Source organism: Lissotriton vulgaris, chromosome 5 (assembly GCF_964263255.1).
Source record: "Lissotriton vulgaris chromosome 5, aLisVul1.2, whole genome shotgun sequence".
NCBI classification, from domain to species: domain Eukaryota; kingdom Metazoa; phylum Chordata; class Amphibia; order Caudata; family Salamandridae; genus Lissotriton; species Lissotriton vulgaris.
Window position 1 is genome coordinate 243,811,846 of NC_141693.1, and position 26,437 is coordinate 243,838,282.

General features: G+C 46.2%; 1 protein-coding gene across 1 annotated transcript in view; it reads left to right on the plus strand.

Moving 5' to 3' along the window:
- The window catches only part of LOC147710591 (CDK5 regulatory subunit-associated protein 2-like), an 883,251-nt gene that overhangs the window by 64,188 nt on the left and 792,626 nt on the right, over window positions 1-26,437 (plus strand). The window contains exon 6 of the mRNA XM_086921269.1: window positions 25,764-25,887. Coding sequence (XP_086777395.1) covers window positions 25,764-25,887 — 124 coding nt within the window. The remainder of the gene's footprint in view (window positions 1-25,763; window positions 25,888-26,437) is intronic.

Consider the following 26,437-nt stretch of genomic DNA (forward strand, 5'->3'; position numbering starts at 1 on the left):
CTGATGTGATCCCCCACCCAGACATCCCCAAGGAGCGCGATCCCGACGTGATCCCACTGCCAAAAGCCTGCAAGGGTCGATGCATCTCGCAGCCACGTGCCATGCCACAGAGATTTATGTTGAGTGAGTCGCTTGTCCGAGTGCGTGTATCGCAGAGCGGAGCGCCAGGCCACTAGGGCCGCTCTGGTGACTGGTGGGATTGCCTGTGGTATGGGAGCCCCGTATAAGCAGGCTTGGATTTGCGGGAAGTCCATGGTTCTAAATTCAGTCCGATAGGCAGGGTCAGACCACCCCCCAGTAAACCAATCATGGATGACGAGGAGTCTGGTAGCATAGTAGTTGAGGTGGAGATTCGTCATACCCATGCCTCCGTCAAAGGGCGGGATCCGGCAGCGGGCTAGGGTAATACACGGCCTCCCACCCCTCCACAGAAACCTTGTAATCACCCCATCAAAGCTTTGGAACCAACTACCCGGTAAATGAAAGGTGGTATTCTGAATGATGTATAGGAAGCAGGGGAGGATTATCATTTTCCTGCCCCTTAACCCCCTCTTCCAAGGGGGTTAAGGGGCAGGGTTTGTCAACGCTTACGGTCATTTTTGGCCTTTGTGACCAGGGGGTAATATTTAGCGCTCATTCCAGCTCCCGGAGCAGAGTCTCCCAGATCCGAAGGTGTTTGAACGATCTCCTGATAGGGATATTAGACTCCAATACAAAAAACACACTGGGGGTCTATATAAGAGCCTAGTTAGACTCCCAAAGGGTACGCGCACTCCTGCAAAAGTCAGTAAGCGTTACTAAGGCTAGATGCCATTAGCTCTCTCAAAAAATACCAAATAAACAACCTAAATCATTGGATTCACTGCAATTGTTGAGTAGACCCATACAGAGAAACACTGGATTCCCATCAATATCAACTGTAGATCAAATATTCTCATTTGGTCATCCAAACAGGGATGGTATGTCTCATGATCATTGAGACTAGTCCATTGCCCATACTCATCTGGGTCACATCCTCGATTGCCGTGAAGACCATGAGTGTAATGATCGTGATGGAATTAAGTGCAGTGCAAAAATAATAAAGTGTAGTGAGTTTAAAAAAGGATAGAAGATCAATACAACCAGCTTTAATATAACTTGATCTCTCCCTTAATAAAAACAAGAACAGTGCAAAGAATGCAGTCTAACCATATAACTGCATATATCGGGCCTTGACTTTTGCAGGAGTGCTCGTACCCTTTGGGAGTCTAACTAGGCTCTTATATAGACCCCCAGTGTGTTTTTTGTATTGGATTCATTGAGCTAGGGGACTTCACCCTGGGCAGGTCTTTAAATATTTTCCCTCAGACCCTTTCTTTCCCCGTTTGTTATTTAGGGATATTAGACTGCCAATCAAAGCAAGCCCTTAAAAGATGAAGAGGGATCAGAGGGGACTTCGCCGGGTTGAGTTGCAGGCCTGAGACATTCTCAAAGGCCCTGAGCACCTCCAGGCACCGTGAACCGGAGAATTCCGAGTCAGCCAAGAAAAGCAGGACATCGTCCGCCTATAGGGCGATTTTGTCTACTTGATGGGGGTCCCAGGACCAGCTCCGGATTTGGGAGTAATTATGTATGAGGCAGGCCAGAGACTCCATCGCCAGCGCAAATAAAAGGGGTGTGAGAGGGCACCTCTGACGCGTGCCCCTCTGGATTTGAAATGCCTCTTAGAAGGCACTGTTGGTAAGGATCCTGACTTGGGGGTTGGAGTACAGGACATGGATGAGGTGTTAGAAATGGGGACGAATCCCATCTTCACGAGGACGTCCTCCAGGTATTTCCAGTCTACCGTATCAAAGGCCTTCTCAAAATCTATAAGTAGCAGTGCCAGGTAGGGTGTTAGGCTGTGGCGGTGTGCCAGGACGAGATGGCGGCGCTGTATGCAGCGTTGAGTGCCGCGTGTCGGCATGAAGCCACATTAGTCCCGGTGGACCCGTTTATGCAAAAGGGGAAGGAGACGTTGGGCTAGGGCTGTGGCAAAAATCTTCATTTCAGTGTTAATGAAAGAGATCGGATGGGAGTCCACACAATGAAAGAAGGTGGCTGGGCCTTCGGGATGAGCACGATAGTAGCCACTTCGGACTCAGGGGGAAAGAAGCCCTTCCTCAGCCTTGTGCCAGAAGAGATCTACCAATTGGGGTACCAACAAATCTCTGTACGCCGCTTAGTACTCCTGCGGGAAGCCATCCGGCCCTGGTGTCTTCCCAGAATTCAACAAGGAAATGGACCCTTGTATCTCCTCTGGGTTAAATGGGAGGTCGACATCAGTTGATTCTGCCTGGGTAAGGCAGGGGAGCTGGACACCCGCCTGCCCCAGCAAATCGACCAGAGAGGCCCCAAGGGGGCAAGCTGAATACAGCTGGGCATAGTAGCCCGCAAAAGCCTGGGCAATAGCAGTGGTTGGTTCTAGCGGCGTCCCGTATTTTGGGGATGATTCTGTTGGTCCTGGGGTAGGAAACCAAGTTGTGAAGCAGCTTTCCGTTTTTATCACCCCATCCGTGAACCAGGGCCACAGACGAGCCCCACAGCATCTGGCAGAATCAAGAAATTGACGGATTTCATTTCGGATTGCGGCCATCTGTCTAGCGGGTTGGGCTTCAGCCGTAACTGTGAAGGTCAGTTCCAGCCGCGTGACCTTTGCCTTTAGTTGGGTCAGGCGAACAGTCTGTGCCGAACGTTTCGTGTGCGCTAGGCCTCTGGCTATGCCACGTATGGTGGTGTTACCGGTCTGCCAGAGTGTGCCCCGGAAGGCGACCGATCCCTGGTTAATAAGAAAATAGTGCTGCAACTCCACCGCAAGCGCGTCCTTAATTTCTTTGTCTTGTAAAAAGCACACGTTCAGTCGCCAGACCGTCTGCATCCCGTCAGCTGCACCGCCTAAGCGTAACGAAATAGCTGATTGGTCCGAAATTCCACGTGGGAGGATAGAGATGTTGGAGACATGTTGGCAGCCGGTGGAAGACAGGAGGAGCAAATCGATGCGAGGATGAGTGTGGTGGGCCGCCGAGGTGTGGGTATATTGTTTCCCCTAGGGGTTCCAAACCCTCCAGGCGTCACACAGACCAAGAGCAGCCGACCAGTCTGACAGCTTCTTGGCATGGGTTAGGCGCAACCAGGATGGTTCTACTGTCGTGTCAAGCGACGGTTGCATAACTGCATTAAAGTAGCCCCCAATTACTGTCTGACCCAGGGGCAGGTCAGAGACTATAGCTATAAGGTGATGGAGAGGGGAGTGTAGCGGGTGGGATGTATGTTGAGACTAGGTTCAGGATGTGCCTTTGAGCCTACCGGATACTGTCACGTAGCGACCCTGTGCGTCGGTCTTCACATGTGCAGGGGTGAAGGGAAGACCCCTCTGGATTAGTATGGCCATTCCCCGGGAGCCCCGTGTAAAGCCGGAGTTCCACACCCTGTCAAACCCGTATTCTGTTAGGGATGGGAAGTGGGTTCCCAGGCGGTGGGTCTCCTGAAGTAGGAGAACGTCGGGTGAGTGGCGCTGGGCGTACTTGAGGACCGCTGCACGTTTGATGCGGTCCAGCAAGCCATTCACGTTCCACGATTCACGATGGCCGGCATCTGGGTTGTGTGTGAGATGGAGGTGGGGCGGACTGAAGGGGCCTGGGTCCCAGGGGTAGCAGTGTACGGCAGCCAGGGTGGACGGGTGTGGTATGCGCAAGGTGATATGCTGTCTGTCGATGGCGCTGCTGCGTGCAAATGTCAGGCTGCCGTAAAAAACGTAAAGCAATGGCTCAAAAGGGAACCAGGACAAAAACAATTAGGACAGTCCTCCCCACCCACCCCCAAACCCCGCTAAAGCCCCCCACCCTATACTCCTGGAACTGAAGCATCTGTTGCCCTGAAAAGAAAAATAAGTTAACAATAACAAATAGCTAAACTCAAACGTTTAGCAAGGCAGTGTGCGGCAGTGATGGACCCATCCATATTGATTTATTTATTTATTTATTTATTTATGCGACTTTTAAAGCGCGCAAATACCCGTAGGTGTCTCGGCGCTATAGATCAAAAGTAGTCAGACAGAAAATAATTAAACAGAAAGAGCAGTTTACTGAGTGAAAAGCCACGTTTTCAACTGTCTCCTGAAGGTCATGAGAGTGGGGCTGATTTTGATGTAGGTGGGGAGAGAATTCCAAAGTTTGGCTGTGGCTATTACAAAGCATCTGTCTCCCCAGTTAACTCTTCGGGTGCGAGGAATGTTAACACAATGATAGGAAGAGGAGCGCAAGGTTCTGGGGTTGTTTTTAGGTTTAAAGGCCTCTCTGAGAAAAACAGGACCTATGTTATTGATTGCTTTGTATGCTATACAGAGGGACTTAAATCTGGTGCGGTTTTTGATGGAAAGCCAATGAAGGTTTTGCAAGTGGGAGGAGATGGATTGAAATTTGGGAATCTTGAGAAGGACTCTGGCTGCCGCATTCTGCACTAGCTGAAGTTTATTAGTAATTTTGGCCTGTGCATTCAAAAAAAGAGCATTACAATAATCTATACGTGAAAAAATCAAGGAGGTGATGAGTGTTTTTGCATGAGAACTGGGGATATAAGGTAGTAGCTTTTTTATTTTCCGTAACGCAAAAAATGAAGAGGACACCACATTGTTAACATGATGGGTAAATAGCAATTTATCATCAAATATTACCCCTAAGTTCCTCACCTTGGTGACCGGGGTGGGGGGAGGACCTAGCTTGTCAGGCCACCAGACGGGAGACCAGATGGGTTCCAGTTTACCAAAGACCATTATCTCTGTCTTGGAGGAATTCAACTTTAAACAATTGGCAGCCATCCAGTCGCTTATTGCTAACATGCCTAATTGAAAATTGGCGGCCACATCAGCACCATCTTGATGGATAGATAGGACGAGCTGTGTGTCGTCGGCGTAGGTTGTAAGGCTGATATTGTGGGCTTTGATTACCCTCGCCAAGTCCGACACGTATATATTAAACAATGTCGGACTTAGCGAGGATCCTTGAGGAACGCCGCATGGGAGTGAGAAAGTAGGCGAACAAAATTGACCTAGTTTGACTGTTAGGGATCGATTCTCAAGGAATGAAGAGATGAGATTTTTTGCCTTGTGAGTAATCCCTAAGGCAGAGACACGGTCGACCAAGGTGGTATGGTCGACCGTGTCGAAGGCTGCGGACAAGTCCAATAATATCAGGACCGCCGCTCCCCCTTTGTCCATAGCAGACCTAATCTCATCAGCTGCTTTAATAAGTGCTGTTTCTGTGCCATGTGCCTGTCTGAAACCAAATTGTGTGTCATCTAGAAGATCGTTGGTTTCAATGAAGTTAGAGAGTTGCGTGTTCATAAGACTCTCAAATATCTTGGACGGAAAGGGTAGACAGGCAATGGGCCTAGCTAGCTGGATCTCCCGGGTCTAGGTTAGGCTTTTTAAGAAGTGGACGTATGACTGCTTGTTTCCATACTGAGGGGTATATTCCTGTACTGAACATGGTGTTACAAATGTTAGCAATTGCTGGTGAAATAATGTGTGCGATCGAATTAAGGATAGAAGGTGGACATGGGTCAGTGGGGGAACCGGATTTGATTTTAGTTATGAGGTGTTGGATACACTCTTGGGAGGTTTCTTGAAAATGAGAAAAAGTGACTGAGGTGTTTGAAGGGTCAGGTGAAGATGTTGATGCCCTAGAGTGAATGGAAGGGGAAAAAGTGCTAAAGATTGACATAACCTTGTCTGTAAAAAACTTGGCAAGCGAGTCACAGAGTTGTTGGGATGTGTCCTCCGGGGGTGCCGGGGGATTGGAAAGCTGGTTCACTACCTGAAACAATTGTTTAGTGGAGTTTTGTGCCGAGTTAATTTGTGACACAAAATAGTTAGTCTTCTGAGTGAAGATTATTTGTTTATAATTGGTCAAGGCTGATTTATAAATTAATTTATCGGATGGAAAATAATGCTTGCGCCATCTCCTTTCTAGGTTTCGGCAGTGTTGTTTTTGCCTACGGAGATCCTCCGAGAACCAAGGTGCTGATGGGGTATGACGATTTCTATTGGAAGTTTTGAGGGGGGCGAAAGTATTGCATGCTTGGGTGAGGTGTGTAAGATAGTTATTGGATGCTATGTCAGGATCAGAGTAGGTGTTTTGCAGTGATTCCGTTAACATTGTGGAAAATTCAGGGATGTTAAGATTTTTCCAGTTCCTTGATGTAGTATGGGGTGGTGGTTTAGTTGGTACTATAGTCATAGGATTCAATTTGATGTTAAAATATACCACCGAGTGATCAGTCCATGTAAGAGGTTCTACTCTGGAGACCGTGATGTCGTTATTGTTCGTGAATATCGCATCCAAAGTATGTCCTGCGATGTGGGTAGGGGCTTCAACTAATTGATGGAGGCCGGCTGCTAGGCAATCGTTTAGAATAGTAATAGAGTCTGCATCATCTGTTATCTCTAGGTGAAAATTTAAGTCACCCAAGATAGTGTAATGCGTCGATCCTATAGAATTTTCCAAGATGGAATGGAAATTGGCAAGAAATTTAGTACGTGAACCAGGGGGACGATACACTAGTGTCCCAGCGAATGATTGTTTTTTGGACAGGGTGCAACTGAAGGCCATGGCTTCACATTCTTTGAGGGATAGGGGTGTGGTGTGGAGGCGGATTTCTTCTCTATATACTATGGCTATTCCACCACCCTTCTGTCCTTTTCTGTCCAATCTACTTACACAATATCCTAAGGGTAGAGCGGCCGAAAAGTCTGGTCCCGATGATTGGTCTGCCCAAGTTTCTGTTAAAAATAATAAGTCCAGGGATTTAGACGATATGAGCTCTAAAATGTCCCATTTATGTCTAGGAAGGGAACGGGTATTGAGGAGAGCGGCAATAATAGTGTTATGAACGGGGGTAGGTGGGTGGGGAGTACAGGTGTTACAGTTGATCGGCCCACATAAGGTATTGGGATTAAGGAGAATAGGACAGGAGTGAGGAAAGTGTAAAGGTTGCCTAATGGAAAGTAGCTGATCCCTAGAGTATTGATATATGTGTAAAGGATTGGTGAGGGGTACATCAGGGTAACGGGTCCGAGGTCCGGCGGTCCCGGCGCGGACGGGCGCAGACGGGCATGACTCTGGCGCGACTCCGGCGCGCAGACGTCGCGCCCGCTGCGCACGTCCGCGGCGCTGAACTGGAAGCATTGGCTTTTATAGCCGGGGTAGGCGAGGCACTAGAGTGCTGACCTGCCGCTAGTGTTGTAGAAACGGAAGTGGGTGTGCAGTACTTCCTTTTAGTGGCGCTAGTCCCCTCCACACAACCAAACTTTTGGTGGTGGAGTAGTGAGACTCGCCGTGTGCCTTTCAGTTGACAGGTAATGTGCAGCAAGTGATTAGTGACAGCGTTAATATTTATAAAAACAATTCATACAATTTTTAAAAAGCATAATCATTTCATGCTGGCGATATAACAATGCAAGCTGGTTACATTAGTGCTCAACGCTCGCTGGGCGCTTCTTCAGCCGCCGTGCACGAGGGAGCAAATAGTGAAGATTAAGTTTAAAAAGAGTGCTCTGCAACTCGCTGGGCGCTTCTTCAGCCGCCGTGCACGAGGGAGCCAGTGAACAGGGAGAGTGAGGAGCTCTGAAAGCTTACAAGTAGTTGCAACCTGACGAAGTCCCAAGGTTGTTTAAGGCTGGTAAAGTTTCTGTCTGCTTTGAATCTGAGGGGGAGCGCCTACATCAGGTCTTTTATGGCCGGGGTAGGCGAGGCACTAGAGTGCTGACCTGCCGCTAGTGTTGTAGAAACGGAAGTGGGTGTGCAGTACTTCCTTTTAGTGGCGCTAGTCCCCTCCACACAACCAAACTTTTGGTGGTGGAGTAGTGAGACTCGCCGTGTGCCTTTCAGTTGACAGGTAATGTGCAGCAAGTGATTAGTGACAGCGTTAATATTTATAAAAACAATTCATACAACTTTTAAAAAGCATAATCATTTCATGCTGGCGATATAACAATGCAAGCTGGTTACATTAGTGCTCAACGCTCGCTGGGCGCTTCTTCAGCCGCCGTGCACGAGGGAGCAAATAGTGAAGATTAAGTTTAAAAAGAGTGCTCTGCAACTCGCTGGGCGCTTCTTCAGCCGCCGTGCACGAGGGAGCCAGTGAACAGGGAGAGCGAGGAGCGCTGAAAGCTTACAAGTAGTTGCAACCTGACGAAGTCCCAAGGTTGTTTAAGGCTGGTAAAGTTTCTGTCTGCTTTGAATCTGAGGGGGAGCGCCTACATCAGGTCTTTTATGGCCGGGGTAGGCGAGGCACTAGAGTGCTGACCTGCCGCTAGTGTTGTAGAAACGGAAGTGGGTGTGCAGTACTTCCTTTTAGTGGCGCTAGTCCCCTCCACACAACCAAACTTTTGGTGGTGGAGTAGTGAGACTCGCCGTGTGCCTTTCAGTTGACAGGTAATGTGCAGCAAGTGATTAGTGACAGCGTTAATATTTATAAAAACAATTCATACAATTTTTAAAAAGCATAATCATTTCATGCTGGCGATATAACAATGCAAGCTGGTTACATTAGTGCTCAACGCTCGCTGGGTGCTTCTTCAGCCGCCGTGCACGAGGGAGCAAATAGTGAAGATTAAGTTTAAAAAGAGTGCTCTGCAACTCGCTGGGCGCTTCTTCAGCCGCCGTGCACGAGGGAGCCAGTGAACAGGGAGAGCGAGGAGCGCTGAAAGCTTACAAGTAGTTGCAACCTGACGAAGTCCCAAGGTTGTTTAAGGCTAGTAAAGTTTCTGTCTGCTTTGAATCTCTCTCTTTGATGGATGTCATCATGATGTCATCAGCTGCTTATAAATGTAAAGTATTGCAAGAGTTCTGCCTCAGTACTGGCCCTGGTGGCCTCCACAAATCAGATTCCTGCATCCTCACCGGATCCCTGGAGCGCGGGACTTCTACAAAGATCGGAGTCCGATAAGGCGGGGTGCAATGCCCCAGGAGGGATCAGACCACGGCTTAGTTCGCCCAAAGATGGTCTTGCCATATCCACCCGGACCTCGCTGATCTTGCTCTCCACCGAGGCCTGGGAGGTGCCGATAGCCTGCAGGATGGTCGAGAGGTCACCCTCGGAGAGGGAGGAGTCTCCAGATGCCACTTTTGCTGGGGTCCGCTCGTTGATGGTATACTTGTCTATTTTAGTTTGCGTCTGTGGAGCGGGCGTCTTCAGGGCACAGTCTCGGCCGAGAACGTAGGAACCTGGATGTCCGGTCGGCAGGGAGGGTACAGGCTCACGGAGCAGGCTGTCCCCCGCTGGGCCTCTCTCGATGCTTCTTATTGTTGAATGAAATATAAGCTGAGGTTATAGTTATCAAAACGGTTTAGCTTGAATGGATTACATTTGCAGTGCTGCAGGTTAATTGTTGCTTTTGAAAAACCTTTGTAGAGTTTTTTTTTTAATTTTTTTATTTATTTATCACAAAACAGCACATTACAGAGCGCAAGTAGCCATTCGCCTACATCCCTTCTCGGGCCGGCAGTAGGCCAAATTCTCTTATCAGTAACTCATAGGCATAACACAAAGAAAAAAAAAAAAAAACATCATGTCAAGCAAATGTTCAGCCAGAGTCGGGACCTCTCCGGCAAGCTGATACTATCGATAGTGTGATGTGCACTGTGTGTATATGGACAATTCTATAATTTTTTAAACATTTTCTCCCAACCTACCCCCCACCCCTAGAACCCCGCCTCCCCCCAACTATTCCCCAATCAGTGCTCCTCAGGTGTGGCAGTGTATGAGCTGTTGGCGTGCTGTGGCATGTGTTGCGTGCTACAACCTATAGCTGCAGGGGACTTCTCCTATGTCCACACTCTCCCAAGGATGCTGTAACTCCCACAGGTCTAAGTCGCGCTGCCTTGTAATGGACTACCCTGGCTGGCTCACCCAGGATCCAGGTGCGGGTCGCACCCCTGTACCTCCTCCTCCCCCGCTGCAAGGTCATCTTCGTCTATCCTAGAAGTTAAGTAGGTCTGGTATAACCCCCAGAAATTCTTGGGTCTACTTCGGGGCGGTAGCAGCTCACTGTAGAGCTCCGCTTGAGTATTACAGAACGTCATGTCGTTGGACCATCGTTTCAGTGTCGGCAGGGGGCCCCTCATCCAGCATAACGCAACTACTCGTTTGGCAAGTAGCATGCCCATGCTTACCATCTTTCTCACAGGCCCGGGCACCTTCCTTGCATAGCCTAGCAAGGCGAGGGCTGGATCCATGGCCAATTCCATTCCCACGATAATGCTAATTTCAGCAAATATCTTGCACCAGAATCTCTGAACCCCCGGGCACATCCACGCTAAATGCAGGTAGTCCGCGACTGGTGCGTGGCATCTCTCACAGCCTGGCGTGTCACGGAGACCATACCTGTGGAGCCTTTCCGGCGTATGGTACACTCGCTGTAAAAATTTAAAGTGGATCAACCGGTGTCGCCCGTTCAGCGAAATCCGCCTGGAGGCCGCACAGCAGTATACCCACATACTGTCGTCTATTTGGGTGTCCAAGTCAGTTTGCCAGGCCAAGCGCGCCCTCGTGTACTGTAGTGCCGTATGTTCATGCCCTATCTTATAAAGCTTAGAGATCAGCTTCTGCGGTGCCTCGGTGTCTATGACATATACCAGTTCCGGTACTGCAGGGGGTTCCTCCATGTCGGGACCTAGTAGGTCTAGAAGGGCACTTCGGACCCTATGATACTGAAAGCGCTGAAGTAACGAGGGACGCTCCCTCCCTCGTGTCAGCTGGTCCCATGTCTTTACCTTCCCATGCTCGAACAGGTCTCCCAGAGTGCGTGCGCCCAGTTCACTGAGGGCCCTGTGTACCCCTGGTTCCGCCAAGGTGGGAAGCCATAGCGCCCAATGCACCGGCATATTGGGTGCGTACATCAGCTCTTTATCTTGCCTCTGTAGTATGGAGTGCCAGGCATGGTTAGTAGACAGGAAGGAGTCCAGTGTTCCTACTCTACGGTCCCTAGGGCCACAGATAGTCGCCGGGAGCGGGGTTGGGTCTGCGAACAGCCTCTCCAGGGTCACATGCGGAATGTCCTGTTTACCATGTATCCAAGTGTGGAGGTGTGAGGCCTGCGCAATCCTATAATAGCGCTCCAGATCGGGCGCAGCCAGCCCCCCTTGCTCGTATGGCAGTTTAAGGACCTTCCACTGCACTCTAGGTTGCTTTCCAGCCCAGGCCAGTCTTACGAGAAGTTTGTCAATGGTTGTGAAGAATGCTTTAGAGAGGACTATCGGGAGATTGTTAAAGAGGAACAGAAATCTCGGCAGGACAACCATTTTCATCATAGCAATTCGTCCCATCAATGACAGCGGGAGCTTAATCCAGAGTTCAACGTCATCTGCGAGTTTGCTACAGGCAACTCCGTAATTTTCCCTCAGCATAATTTCGGGATCCGTGTGTAGCATTATGCCCAGATACCTTATCAGTTCTGTGGACCATTGGAGAGGGTATTCCACCTCGAAATTTTCAGTGACAGGGGTCAGGGGAAACGCCACTGACTTGGACCAGTTGACTTTCAGCCCCGAGAGCGCTCCAAAACGTACAACCTCCCGCAAAACCGATGAGAGATTATTCACCGGGTCTCTGACGTATAGCAGGGTGTCGTCCGCGTACGTGGATATACCAATCTTGTAGGTGGGGTAGTTGATAGCTTCATAAGAGTGATACTCCCGAATCGCGCAGGCCAGAGGCTCCGCCACCAATGCGTAAAGTAGCGGCGAGAGGGGGCATCCCTGTCTCGTGCCTCTGCTGATGACAAACGGCTCCGAGACTGCATCGCCCAGTCTAACTCGCGCCGTGGGTTTATAGTAAAGCGCGCCAAGGAGTTGGAGGAATAGGTCTCCCAGTCCCAATTTCTTAAGGACTCTGCGCATGAATGCCCACTCTACGGAGTCGAACGCCTTCTCCATGTCTAGGAAGACTGCGATGGCCTTGGCGTCATGCTTGGTGTGCTGCATGGTTCCCATCACTGTGCGGATGTTGTATGCGAGATTTCTAGCTGGAATAAAACCCGCTTGCTCTGGGGCCACCAACTCCGGGGCCACGAGTGCCAACCTGGCCGCCAGCACCTTAGCATATAGCTTGGCATCCACGTTGAGGAGTGACAGGGGGCGATATGAGCCTGGAAGGTCATGTGGTTTGCCTGGTTTCAATATTGTTCCAATAAGTGCCTCTCTCATAGAGGGCGGCATGGCGCCTTCCTCACAGATTTCGTCAAAGAGGGTGGAGAGGTAGGGCAATAGCTTGTCTTTGTACGCCTTGTAGAAGGTCACCGTTAATCCGTCAATCCCGGGGGCACTTTCAGATCTCATGCCATCCAGCGCGTCTGATATCTCCTCCCGGAGTATGGAGGACATCAAGAATTCCCTCTGCCAGTTCTCGAGGAACGGCATCTTGATGTAGCTTAAGTAGTTGTCAATTTGATCCTCTACCCCTGAAATCTTGTTTGTGTATAGCGCCGCATAAAATTCCTTGAATTCCGCGAGGATGTCCTCCTCCGCTGTTAGCACAGCTCCCCCTGCCGACTGCAATTCTGTGACTACCTGTCTTCGCCTGGCTCCCTTCATTATCCTGGCTAGGAGTGAGCCTGGCCGGTCACCCTCACCATAAGTGCGCGCCGTTGCATACTTTCCTAGATGTCGAACCTCTCTGTCTGCCTCCTCGTGGAACTCTTTCAGAAGCTCCTGCAGGGTCCCATCTCCAGTGGGGGTTGGGCCCGTCAGATGTTGCCTTTCACACTCTGCTATTTGCCCCTCAAGGTATGTCAGTCTGTGTCTAATGGCTTTCGTGACACTGGAATGTTTAGCCATGACCACCCCCCTGACGTAGAACTTAAATGTCTCCCATATCGTCCCGAAGCTGTCCACTGAGCCTAGATTAGTGGCGAAAAACATATCTATGTCCTCCCCTAGTTCGGCTCTAAACGTCTCATCCAGCAGTGAATATGGTGGGAAGCGCCACGTGAACGGGGGTATCCTCTGCTTGGGGGTGTTAAGCACCAGCAATATAGGGGAGTGGTCCGATAGTGTACGGGGGAGCACCCTACAGCCCCTCACCGTCGCCAGTAGTGGGAGTGTGGACAACCAATAGTCGATTCTGGTGTGTATATTGTGGTACGCAGAGTAGTGCGTGTATCCCCCTCTATCACGGTGTCTTTCCCTCCAGACATCCACCAGCCCCAGTCTCACCATTTCAGTTTGCATTTGCTGCGCTGCTGCTGCCGGGCGTCGGGGCGGGCCCGCCGATCTATCCAGCTCCGGACTAAAAATGAAGTTAAAGTCTCCCCCCCACAGCATTCTATCTGAGGACCACTCAGTACAGTGTCCTGCCACTGCCGCGTAAAAGTCCGGGGAGTCGTAATTCGGGCCGTATACATTCATGACCAGCAGGTTATGCCCCTTGCCTGTACATTTGCTTAGCACAAATCTTCCTTCCGGATCTGCTCTCAACAGTGTGAGGGACAATTTGGATTTTGGATTGACCCATGTTAGGACACCCCTTGCGTGTGAGGTGAAGCCTGCATAAGTGGAGTTACCCTGGAGTCCCCTATGTGTAAGCATCTTACTGGTGTTGGGTAAGTGCGTTTCTTGCAGCAGGGCCAGGTCTATGTGATGTCTTTGGAGGTAGTGCAGTACCTTGCGGAGTTTACGATAGTCATTCAAGCCCCTCACGTTCCATGTAAGAGCCTTAAAGGTCTCCGTGTCACTCAGTAAATCCTCGTGTGGTGTATCAGCCATTTACAGTGTAGCAATACTTCATGCACATTTCAAGTATAGGTATTGCCAACCATCGTATGCAGTAACTGCCAAGCACCTCTGTGGGATGCAACATTTCAGAGCACGCTATGAACCCCCCCCCCCCGAACATACCTGTTCCCAGAACTTCCGCCTCCCACAGTCAACCAACCCCAACCTGGTGTGACCGAATCCCCAGTGTCCCTCCCCCCCACCCACTGTCAAACCCATGCAACAAGTCCCCAAACAGGCTCGATCCGAGCCGTAACAGCTGAAAGCGCTAGGGCAGAGGTAGCCTACTTAGTCCTTTTGTCGTCCCCTTTCCTACCGGGACTTCCGAACAGTGTCCATAGACTGCCCCTTCGCCAGCGCCCCGTTGGTAGAGATTAGCAGTGATTGGTAAGCACAGTATTCTACCAACAGGTCTGGGTCCTCATCCCCCCTCCCCCCCGACCCCCAACCTCTCTATTCTCACTTGCGTTGGGCACCTGGGAGCCATTTCCTGCTTAGGGTAACTATAGTAGTTTAAGCGCAACCCCACAGTGGTATCAATTCAAAACGTGCAGATCCCACCCACAGTACAGCGTACAATAGCTCAGCGACTGCGGCAGATTGCTCCGTGAGGGCGTCGTCCATTTCCCCAAGAGGGGGGTTCCGGGGGTGCGCAAGCAGTAGAGTCTCCATGCTGCGCCATGGATGCCCCCCTTCTCATCAGTCCTGTTCCTCAAGGTCCTCATTACCGGTCCGTTCCGCCGTACGTGTCTCCGGGCTCTCCCGGTTCTCTCTTATCCACACCTTCAGAGATTTTTGCAGTTCTTTGGGATCAGTGAAAAAGTGCGAATGTCCCTGCCTGTTGATGCGCAGCCTCGCTGGGTACAACATGGCGTAGTCCAAGCCAAGGTCTCTAAGTTGTTGTTTGTACGGGACAAATCTTCGTCTCTCCTCCTGCACTTTCGAGGTGAAATCGGGGTATAGCGATATGTCCATTCCCTCGTACTGTAGTTTCCCCTTTTCACGGGCAACTCGGAGGGCTGCGTCCCTGTCCCTGTAATTTAACAATTTGGCTATGATCGGCCTGGGAATGGCGCCCGGGGGAGGCCTTGGTCCGAGGGTGCGATGGGCGCGTTCAACTACAAACATTGGAGAAAAGGTATCGTCCCGCAGTAGTGTCTTCAGTAGCTTCTCGACGAACAGTTCCATCTTGCCCGTTTGGGTCGATTCGGCCACTCCCGTTACGCGGATGTTGGAGCGCCGAGAACGTGCCTCCAAGTCCTCCGACTTCTCCTGGATCACCTGCAGCAGTCTTCCAAATTGTTTACGGTCGGCGTCCCACTCTGATTGCGCCCCTTCCGCCTCTGTCAATCGGCGCTCCGCCATGTCCAGCCTCTCCGCATGCTTGTCTACCCTTTCCGTCATACGGTCCATCCGATATGCCAACGCATCTATCTTGTTGCCAATGGCCGACATGCCCTCCTGCAGGCCCTTCTCCATAGTGGTGAGCATTCCTTTTATTTCCGCACACAGTGAGGCACCCGGGTCGCTAACCGCGCCCGGAGACTGGGCAATCGGTTGTTCTGGCTCCTTATGGCATCGTTGATCGAAGGACAGTTTCGTCTGCGTTCTGTCCCCCTTGCCCATAGCTGTATTGTCAGGGAAGGCTGGGCTCCACGTGAATAAAGGCACTACTGGATACTAGAGCGCTGTGTGTGCCCCCTCGCTGGTTGCGGGCCGTTTCGGGGGTTCAGTGGACCAGGCTATGTTGCGCGAGTGTCCCGCCAGGATTCTTTGGAGCCACGTGTGTCTGCAGGCCTTGATAGCTGCAGCCGGTAGTCCACCCTCCAGTCCCACCGGTACGGCTCAGGGCAGTGTTGAAGCTCGACTCTCATGGGGGGGGCTTCAGTGCACAGAGAGCCTCTCTCCCCCCAATCGACGCGCTGCACCCCTGTGCTGCGGCAATGTCTGTCTGTCAGGGGCCCGGGACAAGCGTACCTTCAGGGGTCTCCGCAGTCGCCACGCGGTCCGTCACCGGCCCCGCAGCTGGATCGGCGCCTCCCCCGCTGCTCCTGTCGCCTCCAATGTCTTTTATTGCACCTCCGGTGCTTGTTCCAGGAGTGTGGGGCAGCTGGAAGGTCAGCCCCCACCGGGCACCGGCTGACCCCGAGACGCCCGCTCGGCGCCGCCGCACGTCGGGTGACGTATCTCGGCTCCGTCGTCCAGGAAAGGCCGGGGATCCAGGCCTGGTCTGGCGCCTGCAGCGTGGACGGGCAAAATGAGGGTTCCGAAGTCCGTTTCTCGCCCAAACTTCAGCCGGAGGTCAGTTAGGGGCAGAGGTGGCGAATCCTGCCGGTCTCGCTAAGTTATGAATAAGGTAGGGTGCTGCACTCGTATATGACACCGGGGTTTTGATCCTATCTATCGATACGTGTGCTGTACCGGATTAGTGCCTGCCAACTGGTAATAGAACAATGTATATGGCCTAGTGTCAAAGAGTCACTAGGACTCCGGTGCGCACAACAAAATAATTGTTTGTGAAATTTTTCAAATTGGTTTAGTGTAAACCTTTTATTTAAACAAACATCTCAATGTACTCATGATTGACTTAAATAAATGTTTTCCAATCATAAAGGTTACAAACTTCGATATTCAATAGTTGATTTGTAATAAACAAAAAGTCACATTTTATCAAAACACAGGTGCAATATGCAATCAAAAAGCAAAGAAAAGCAAAAAACCCAATGCATTTCGGGGCAACAGCCCCTTCGTCGGGGGTCTGAAAAGAAAAAAAGGGAATTAAAGAAGCTAATGCATGTCTATATATCACAATGTGAATACTTGTAACCCTACTCATTTCGAATTATGTCTTACCTAACAAGTGAAAGCACAATGATGACCTGTGTGCAATGGCTCTTAGTTTGCCAAACAATTTCTAAAGGGATAAGAGAGACGTGAAAGTTATACTGTCTATCGAGGTATATGGAAGATAAACAAAAAGTAAAGTCCATGTTACCTGTTCTTAAGTCAGAAATATATCTATAAAGAAGAAAATGCAATTACATGTCTCTCAATCTTAAATCTGTGCTTTATATGTTTGCCAAAATGCAATGTCACATTAGCTCACCTGCTAGTGTAACTTGTACGCAATGAAAAAGAAACCTGCAGAAAAAAACATGCAGTAAGTGCATAGCACGTTAACCACTATGAAAACAGCGAAAAAAAAGGTACCGCTTTAAATACCTGCGTATCTAAATCACAGCGTATCGATCACGCACAAGTCTCTCCTCACAATTCTGTGAAAATGAGAGAAGAAAGGTTTGAATTAGCTACCCTATTGCCAATCGGCTTTAGCGTGTGCAAGCAAAAAGAGCTCCAGTCCGACTCACCGTCCGTTATCAAAGTCCGTTCGCTTCCGTGTTTACCCGACAGTGTGCTGACCGACCAGCAGTGGTGTAAGACTGGACAGTCCTACGCTTATTTCTAGAAAAGTACCGGCGAGGGATAAACAGCATAGAAGGACTCAAGAGTGCCTATATGCTGATTTCTGTAGATTTCGAACGGAACTTTATACATTATCTGTGCGCGCCAGGCACGCTAAATCAAAAGTATTCCACATAAATATATTCAAACACAAGATACAGTAAAATAAAGTCCGATTTATAGAAACACGGAACGAAACATTCTGCTTAAAGGAATGTGTTTACAAAGCAGATGACACGACGGGAGACTAAAGATATAATGTAAGAAGTAACTCATGACAAAGAATCCGACAAATGATGGATATCTCATTCAACAACTAGAATACCGAGCCTATTCTAAGATGGATGACTAAAAGGGGTAGAATGACATGTGATCTAGCCTGTGTCTGTAGAAAGTGAAGGGAATAGACGAGGAGGGTTAAAACACAATGAACTCCTGCCTATTTACAATCTACATGCATATTACAAAAAATCAAATGCACAGCAGTTTATTGATGGTGAAAATATATGCATTTTTTTAGGAAACCATGTACAACATATAAGCACGAAAAACAGTAATTTTTGCCTATTTCCAACCTATGAGCATCTCCGGCTTTGAATTATAACAAAATCCAATGAATAATATGAAATAAAAGAATCATATTTATAGTTTATAGCTCAACAATACGAGGTGCTGTGTTGTATTTATTTTAGAAAAGATCTATGAGTTTAGGGAGATATCTGAGAAATGGTGTAGAAAAAAGGAATCATGTTTACTGTTTTCCACTGACCTCACTAAATTGTAAAAAATACCATGCTAGTTTTAGGGAGTACAAGAATTCAGAGATAACACGCCATTTCTATTTTGTCATTTAGTCCAAGTGGGGTCATGGTTTGTAATTTGCGAATCCAGTAAGTTTCTCTTTGAAGCAAGATTTTGGCATTGTCCATACCTAGCCTCTGTGGTATAAGTTCTATGATTTGAAAGCGTAATTGCGCTATATTGTGGTTTGCATCTATCCAATGTTGTGCCAATGGAGACGTGATATTTTTGTTTCTTATGCGACTCTTATGCTCTGAGAGTCTTGTTTTCATTTTCCTGTCTGTCTTGCCTATATACAATAGGCCACATGGGCATTTGATGGAATAAACTATATGCTCAGAGTCACAATTTGTTGTGTGTCTAAGCACTATTCTTTCTCCTGTTCTTGGATGTTGAAGTGTGTTGCCTGGGATAACGTTGTTGCAATTTTTACAGTTAAAACACTTCATAGTTCCTTTATACACTTGTTCCTGTGGTGAAGCAGTCGGTTGATTGAGGAGTTCCTTCAAATTTTGAGCTCTTTTGTATGCGAACAATTGTCGTTCACTAAACAGAGTTCCGAAGTCTTGTTCAGCAAGTAGAATTTCCCATCTTTTCAGTATCGTTCTTTTGATGTCTCTAGAAGCCGTGGAATATTTTGACACAAAAACCATTCTTTTGCTTGGATCTTTTGGTTTCTTTTTCAAGAGTTCCGTTCTTGGTATTGTTTTAATCTTCTCCAGGTGTGATTCCAATAATTTCTTGGGGTAACCTCTCTCGAGGTATCTGTGCTTTTGATCGTCAAGACTCTTACTGCATTGATCTGGATCGGAGGATATACGTTTAATTCTCATGAATTGAGAAACTGGCAAGTTGTTTATTAGACTGGCCGGATGAAAGCTGCTGTACAGTAACGCAGTGTTCTTGTCTGTTATTTTTTTGTGTAGCTTCGTCTTGATAGTTCGCTCTTTAATCTCCACTAAAACATCCAAAAATGGCAATGCTTCAGTGCTTATGTTGTGCGTGAATTGAATCCTTGGGTCCACAAGATTAAGGCTGTGAATGTTTCTTAGCAGTTCTGCTTTAGACCGTTTCCATATAATGAAGATGTCATCTATATAGCGCTTGTAATAGATCAGACCTTGTTGCCAAGTCTGATCTTCCAGGATGTAATCCAATTCGAATTTCGCCATGTAGATGTTTGCATATATACATGCTCCTGGGAAACCCATGGCAGTACCTGTCATTTGGTTGTAGTATTTTTCTTGCCAGTGACAATAACTATTGATCAAACAGAATTCTAGTAACTGTAACAAGAATATCTGTAGTCCATGAGGTTTGTCAGTTTTTAGAAGAGCCCATTCCATAGCTTCTATACCCTGTTTATGCGGTATCGACGTGTACAGTGATGTGACGTCTATGCTACAGAGAATCCAATCGCTACATCTAGTTGTGTCTATAGTTGCCAGACTCCTAAGGAAGTCCGAAGTGTCTTGCAAGTACGTGGGCCAGTTTTGAATGAATGGCTGCATATGAGTGTCAATGAAAATGCCAAGATTCTCGAAAATAGACGAACAGCCTGACACTATTGGCCTGAACGGTGGGTTTTCAATATTTTTGTGAACCTTTGGCAAGAAATAAATTCTGGGTCTTCGTGGGTAGATTTGCCTGAGAAACCGTTTTGTGTTGTTGTCTATCCAATTCTGCGTTTCTGCATTTTCCAAAATTTTGTCAAGACTCTGAGTTATGTTTGTAGTTGGATCTAGCTCTAGAAGAGCATATGTATTTGTATCAAGAACATGTTCATCTCCTTTTTGTTTGTACATCATGGAGTCCATTATCACAAGTGCTCCTCCTTTATCAGCTTTTTGTATTGTGATATCTTTGTTTCTTGCTAGACGTTGAATCGCACTTTGTTCTGCTCTTGTCAAGTTGTTTAGTTTCCTTTTATAGTGTATCTTACTCAAATCAGATTTGACCAATGTTTCAAAAGTGTCCAAGCTTTTGTGGGATATTGGTGCCATGAAGTTGCTTTTAGGCTTGAAAGATTTTTCAGTGTCATCCAAATTGTCTATGGGATTTAGTGTCATGAAGAAAAATTTCAACCTGAGAATTCTCATGAATTTGAAGAAGGATATTTCTGTTTCTAACTCATTGGTTTGGTATGTTCTTACAAATGAAATTCCTTTGTTCAAGAGTTTTACTTCAAATTCTGATAGTGAGTATTTTGAAATGTTTATGACAAGGCTTTGGTCTGGCTCCGTAATGATGGTTTTTTGAGTTGCTCTCTGTCCTTCTCCCTCTCCTTTTCCTTTTCTTTGTCCTCTTCTCGTCTTTTTTCTGATTGTACCAAGGGTAAATCCGGTGGTCTGCTGGGCGGTTGTTCCTTGTCTAAAAAAGCAACCGATGGTGTTGTAGATGTTGTTGCTGTTGACTCAATGGTCTGACTTGTTCTTTGTGTTTGTTGAGACACTACTGGTTGTCTTGTAGTGCTTAGTTCACTGTCAGATACCACACTTTCGTCTGAAGAGACTGGTTGATATTTTTTACCATCTCATTTTCACAGAATTGTGAGGAGAGACTTGTGCGTGATCGATACGCTGTGATTTAGATACGCAGGTATTTAAAGCGGTACCTTTTTTTTTGCTGTTTTCATAGTGGTTAACGTGCTATGCACTTACTGCATGTTTTTTTCTGCAGGTTTCTTTTTCATTGCGTACAAGTTACACTAGCAGGTGAGCTAATGTGACATTGCATTTTGGCAAACATATAAAGCACAGATTTAAGATTGAGAGACATGTAATTGCATTTTCTTCTTTATAGATATATTTCTGACTTAAGAACAGGTAACATGGACTTTACTTTTTGTTTATCTTCCATATACCTCGATAGACAGTATAACTTTCACGTCTCTCTTATCCCTTTAGAAATTGTTTGGCAAACTAAGAGCCATTGCACACAGGTCATCATTGTGCTTTCACTTGTTAGGTAAGACATAATTCGAAATGAGTAGGGTTACAAGTATTCACATTGTGATATATAGACATGCATTAGCTTCTTTAATTCCCTTTTTTTCTTTTCAGACCCCCGACGAAGGGGCTGTTGCCCCGAAATGCATTGGGTTTTTTGCTTTTCTTTGTATTTCTTTGCTTTTTGATTGCATATTGCACCTGTGTTTTGATAAAATGTGACTTTTTGTTTATTACAAATCAACTATTGAATATCGAAGTTTGTAACCTTTATGATTGGAAAACATTTATTTAAGTCAATCATGAGTACATTGAGATGTTTGTTTAAATAAAAGGTTTACACTAAACCAATTTGAAAAATTTCACAAACAATTATTTTGTTGTGCGCACCGGAGTCCTAGTGACTCTTTGACACTAGGCCATATACATTGGTCTCGCTAAGTTATCACCGCTGAAAAAGGATCTATGCCGGATAATTGCTGGCGCTGGCTCGGAGCTTCGCTCTTACGCGTCCACCATTGACGCCGGCTAGCTCCGCCCCCCCTCCTTTGTAGAGTTTCTTGCTGAGGTTATCCTATAGTTCCTGAGCAGGAGTAATTTGAAGTGATGATATTTGCAGTGCTGTAGAGTTTCTTGCATTGTCAGTGTTCTTTATAGTATGTTATTTTGGCTGACCACATTTTCATTTTATAGATGTAGTTATGGAGCGGTCTGAATTGTTTCTCAGTTTCAGAGTTGGTCTTTCACAATTTATGTTCCGTGCATGCTTATTTTGTTTCAATATTTGCAGTTTGTTTATGAACCAAGGGTTGTGGCGGGTTTTGCATGACAAAATCTTTCTCTTTCGGCTATGATATTGATGGTTATTTTGGATTCAGTATTGCAGAAACAACCCCGGTTTGGGCTTTCGGAGAGATCTAGGTAGCATGTCATGAGTATTGTTTCTGCTCAGTGTATATTTGATGTATCTGTTGAGTGAGGATATTTGGGATTTTAGGTTCCAGGATTGAGACATGACCAGGATATGGGTGTGATGTTGACACCGTCTGTCTTGAAGATTGCAAAGCTAAAAGTGAGTAACAGGTTTAACATGTTGCCAGCTAAATGTGTGGGTCAATTTATATGCTAGGAAAACCTAGTGAGTCTGAAGTTAACCAAGTTGTGTGGTCCGATAATGTTAGGATTCATGTGGATGTTCAAGTCACCAAGAACCAGGATGCTGTTCTGGGGTTTTCACAATGATCTTGAAACTTTTATAGAAAGTTGTGTTGGAGCCGTCTATACGAGATCAAAATATTACCTGAATGCCTATCATACATTTGACTGCAAGGTGTTCAAGGGAGTGACAAAGCTTGCCTGTTACTAGTGGTAAAGTGACATTATTTGAGTGTGATAAAGCAACACCACCATATCTTTTTGTAAAACTGCTGTAAGTAAGATCTTGAAATGAGAATGGAAGAATTTGATTTAGAATACCTTCAGGGTACAGTGATGACAATGATGAGACTACTAAGGTCTGTAATGAGGTCCTGGATATGTTATACATTTTTCTCTGCAGAGAAGTATTTAAGAAGTGTAGTGAGCATGGTAGATCCTTTTGCTGCTTAGAGTCTAAAGACGTGAGTGCAGAGACCTAACGTTAGAATAATAAATTGCGCTTTCAACAGCATAAACATCTACCAGTATGACAGATTATCTACTGGATCAGGAATAGAGGAAGTTAGGTAGTGGTCCAATGGTGTTGGCCAAGCAAAATGCATACATCGCCCACACCATGATACATTTTGTTTCCAATGGGTAGAGACTACAACCTATTTCACGAGGGTGTAGCAAAAGAGTCTTCTTCTTTGCTCCTGGAGAAATACAGCCTACTCAAAAGGCAGATTTCCTGCCTCAATATCAAACTTTCCTAAATTTTAGAGAAGATCTTCTGACCACTAATAATGGTAGCCCCCATTGTGCGATTGATCGTACTGCAAGAGCTTTCTGTAGCATTTGATACCATATTGACAGATGTGCAAAGGAACTGCCCATAGTTAGATCAGCTCTTTCTTGGAACAGTGAACACTCTTAGTCAAAAGGGTCCATATCGATCTCTGTCAGATTTAACTGCGGGCATACTCTAGTGATCTGATCTCTAGACTGTACTTTGTAATGGCTACATGACAATACTCGCATACATCATTAAAATCTAAAGACTGTGCTTAATTGTAGCTGGTGGTTGATGGTGGGGGGCACCGCACATATTTTTGGGAAGTGGCACTTATTTTTCATATCAGATATTTACTGAGTGCAAGAGAAGGAAAACACACACAGATCGGAAATATATAGGAAGAAAAAACAGCAATACTGTCAAAAATATAAAGCAGGAGCTTGCAAGAGCGAGAAACTGGAACAGGAGTGTCTGGTAGTGAATTGAAGACTACCTGACTTGGTATTTAGCATGCCGACTTTAATTGCACCACTGGCTTTTTTGCAGAGCTTTGTTACTTCAGCACTCTTCCTTTCACTAATTAAGCACTGTGTAAAACGTTGCATGTCAGTCAGAATGCATCTCCTTCTTAATTGTAATGAAGGTTATGGCAGTTGAACCAGGTGGCACAAGTGTTTCTCTCTCAACTGAAAGAAAATAGAAATGTTGCTTATACTACCATCTGATCCCACAACTCCCTCTTGGCGGAGAGAATGCACTGCATTCCATTCCCACATATAGAATGTCAGCAGCTCAGGAGTCCCATTTACTTAACATTTGCACTTCTAGTGGACAGAGTGACAACAATGTTGTTCGATCATCTACGTTTCTTACTGCAAGTACCTAAAAAAACCCTGAGCTGTCTGGAGGAATTGCCCCCAGGACTTTCTCCAACACTATGCATAAAATTACTATCATCAAAGGACCCTCTATCAGCGCAAGGGAACGTAGAATCATGGGCCAGAGTTCTCCAATTTGGCTACATCAGGCCCTCACAGAAGGTATATGTTGGCAGACAGCCATAAAAAGAAAATTAGGTCAATATTCTATGGTTGTAATGTAAATTGCATCAAGCAACTTTTCAGATGTCTTCCAGCCACACAAACCTGCTCCTAGCTTAGGCCTGTCCAGCCAACATACCCCACAACCACAAGGACTAGGGCAAAAGATCTGTACATGTCCTAGAGGTTAATCTTTAGGAACAGTATTTGATGCCCTCCTCGCCACCCCTAGATTCAACTCCTATTTTAAAACAACAAATCTGACTTAGCATAGTTTTGAAAATATTAATATGTGTGTAATTGTATTTTACAGCCTGTAAATACTTGTACCAATCTAATCTTAGTGATGGACAATTTTTTGCTTGTGGTACTTGAAAACCTTCAACGGTCAGCTGTATTTTTGAAGTGTGATCAAATAATAATGCATTTTCATTGGAAAGTGGTACCAGCAGGTGACCTGCACAGCTGCTGTAAAACGGAAGAACCTTCGAGAGAAAGAAGGAGCAAAGAAAGATAAGGCCCCTCTTTCTCTCTTTGTCAAAAGAGCAAAAAGAGAATGAAGGGGTACTGAGAGAAAGCTGACAGGCACTGAAGAAGCAAGAAGCAAACAACGACAAGACCATGGAAAAGAAGTGGCACAGAAAATAACAGGGTACAATAAAAGAAAGAAGAGGCACAGAGAGAAACATCAGCCACTGAGAGAATGAAAGGGGCATGGAAAGTAAGAAGAGCACAGAGAAAATGAAGGGATACAGATCGAACGAAGGATTACAAAGACCTAAAAGGTGCTTGAGATTGAATGGGTGATGAGACTGTAGAGACAGAGGGGCTGCTTGGGCACACACAACAAACACATAAAAAGCTTAATGAGACATGGAGGAGCACAATAAATGAAACTGCTTAAAACAAGAGAAGGCGCACTAAGAGATAAAATGAGTCCAGGAGACTGAAGGAACTCAGAGGCATATGGAGCACAGGCAGTAGAGGGCACGGAGAGACAGACATGATTAACACAGACAAACAACACGAGGTAGGAGCAATGAGAGACAGTCAGAACACAGAGACAAGTGCACAGAGAGGTAAGAAGAGCACAAACACCAAACTCATAGAAACAGAAGTGGCACAGAGGTAAAACAAACATTGATCACATTTAACATACAGCACATACAGAGGCGGAAGCATAGAGAAATCAAATGGATCTTAACCTAATAATTGTTGCTTTGTGTCAGAGGGTCTCACAGCTGTCATTATTTAATGTAATGATCATGTGCGTCATGTCAGAGTGCAGGTACTCGTGAGCAGTGTTTTGAATTCAGTGTGTTGCATGTGATAATTTGAGTAAAACTTCATCATGGATAGAAGTAAGTAAGAAGTGATGAGATGTTTCAGAAATGTGCTCTATTTGTGCACCGTTGTGGTCTGGAAACATGTTGATCATCTTACTTGGAAAGCTGGTAACATTGGTGAGAACTCTGTGATGAGGTTATAGAAAATAAGCCATGTAAGATTTTAGGAGTCGCTCTTGTGCTGTTTTTTTAACAAACTTTTCTATTGACTGTAAACATTGCATGTATTTCAGTATGTTACAAACATTCAAGCTGTTTCCAAATTTTTGGTTTGATATGGAGCTCCTTCATGCCTAACATTATATCTTGGCCATAACATTGGTACCGACTCTTGCATTTGTTTAATATCAATCGGTGCTTGCTTTGATCACCAGATTTCTGATGCTGTGATCATCTCCTTATCAGAATGCTTCATTGAGTGCTTATTGTTTTCTCATTTATTTTAGTAAAGCTGTTGAGAGCTTGACTGGTGACAGTGGATCTACTATTCAGCGCTTAAGAGAAGACGCTCAAAAAGAAGTGCAAAAAGTGGAAGATTTTCTAAATAGCAAAATTATTCAGTTGGAAGAAGTAAGTAAAGTATAACTTTCCACTGTAGAATGGTTGACTTGTAAATGGATGGAATAGACATTGTGTGTGTGATGTGCTTGTTTGTTTGATTATGTACATATTTGTGGAATTCTAGGTTGTCTCATTAGTCTTTCCGCTGTTTAGGTTAGTGAACAATTTGAAAACTTGAGGAACAGTTTTGGTTTGTTTCCCTTTCTTTTCCACTGCTTTTTAAATCACCAAATTGTACAGTCACATCATTGAGAATTGCCTTTTCATGAAATGGTAACAAAAGGAGCTGCGTTTACTAAGAAACGTAGCCATAATGTGCCAGTTTGTACAGTATGTACATATATTTATACATAACATGTGGCTTTCTTTATTATTGCCATCTCTATTTCATATTTCTGCTTCATATGTCGCATTCACTTCATTTGTCCTATGGTTCAATTCTGTCCAGTGCAATTCACCTTTAAGTTGTTGCCACAGTGTGTATGTGAACTGTTCATAGTACCTGGAAATAAAAATTCTCATCTGAATTATCCACTTCAGGTCTCAGTTGTAATATCGT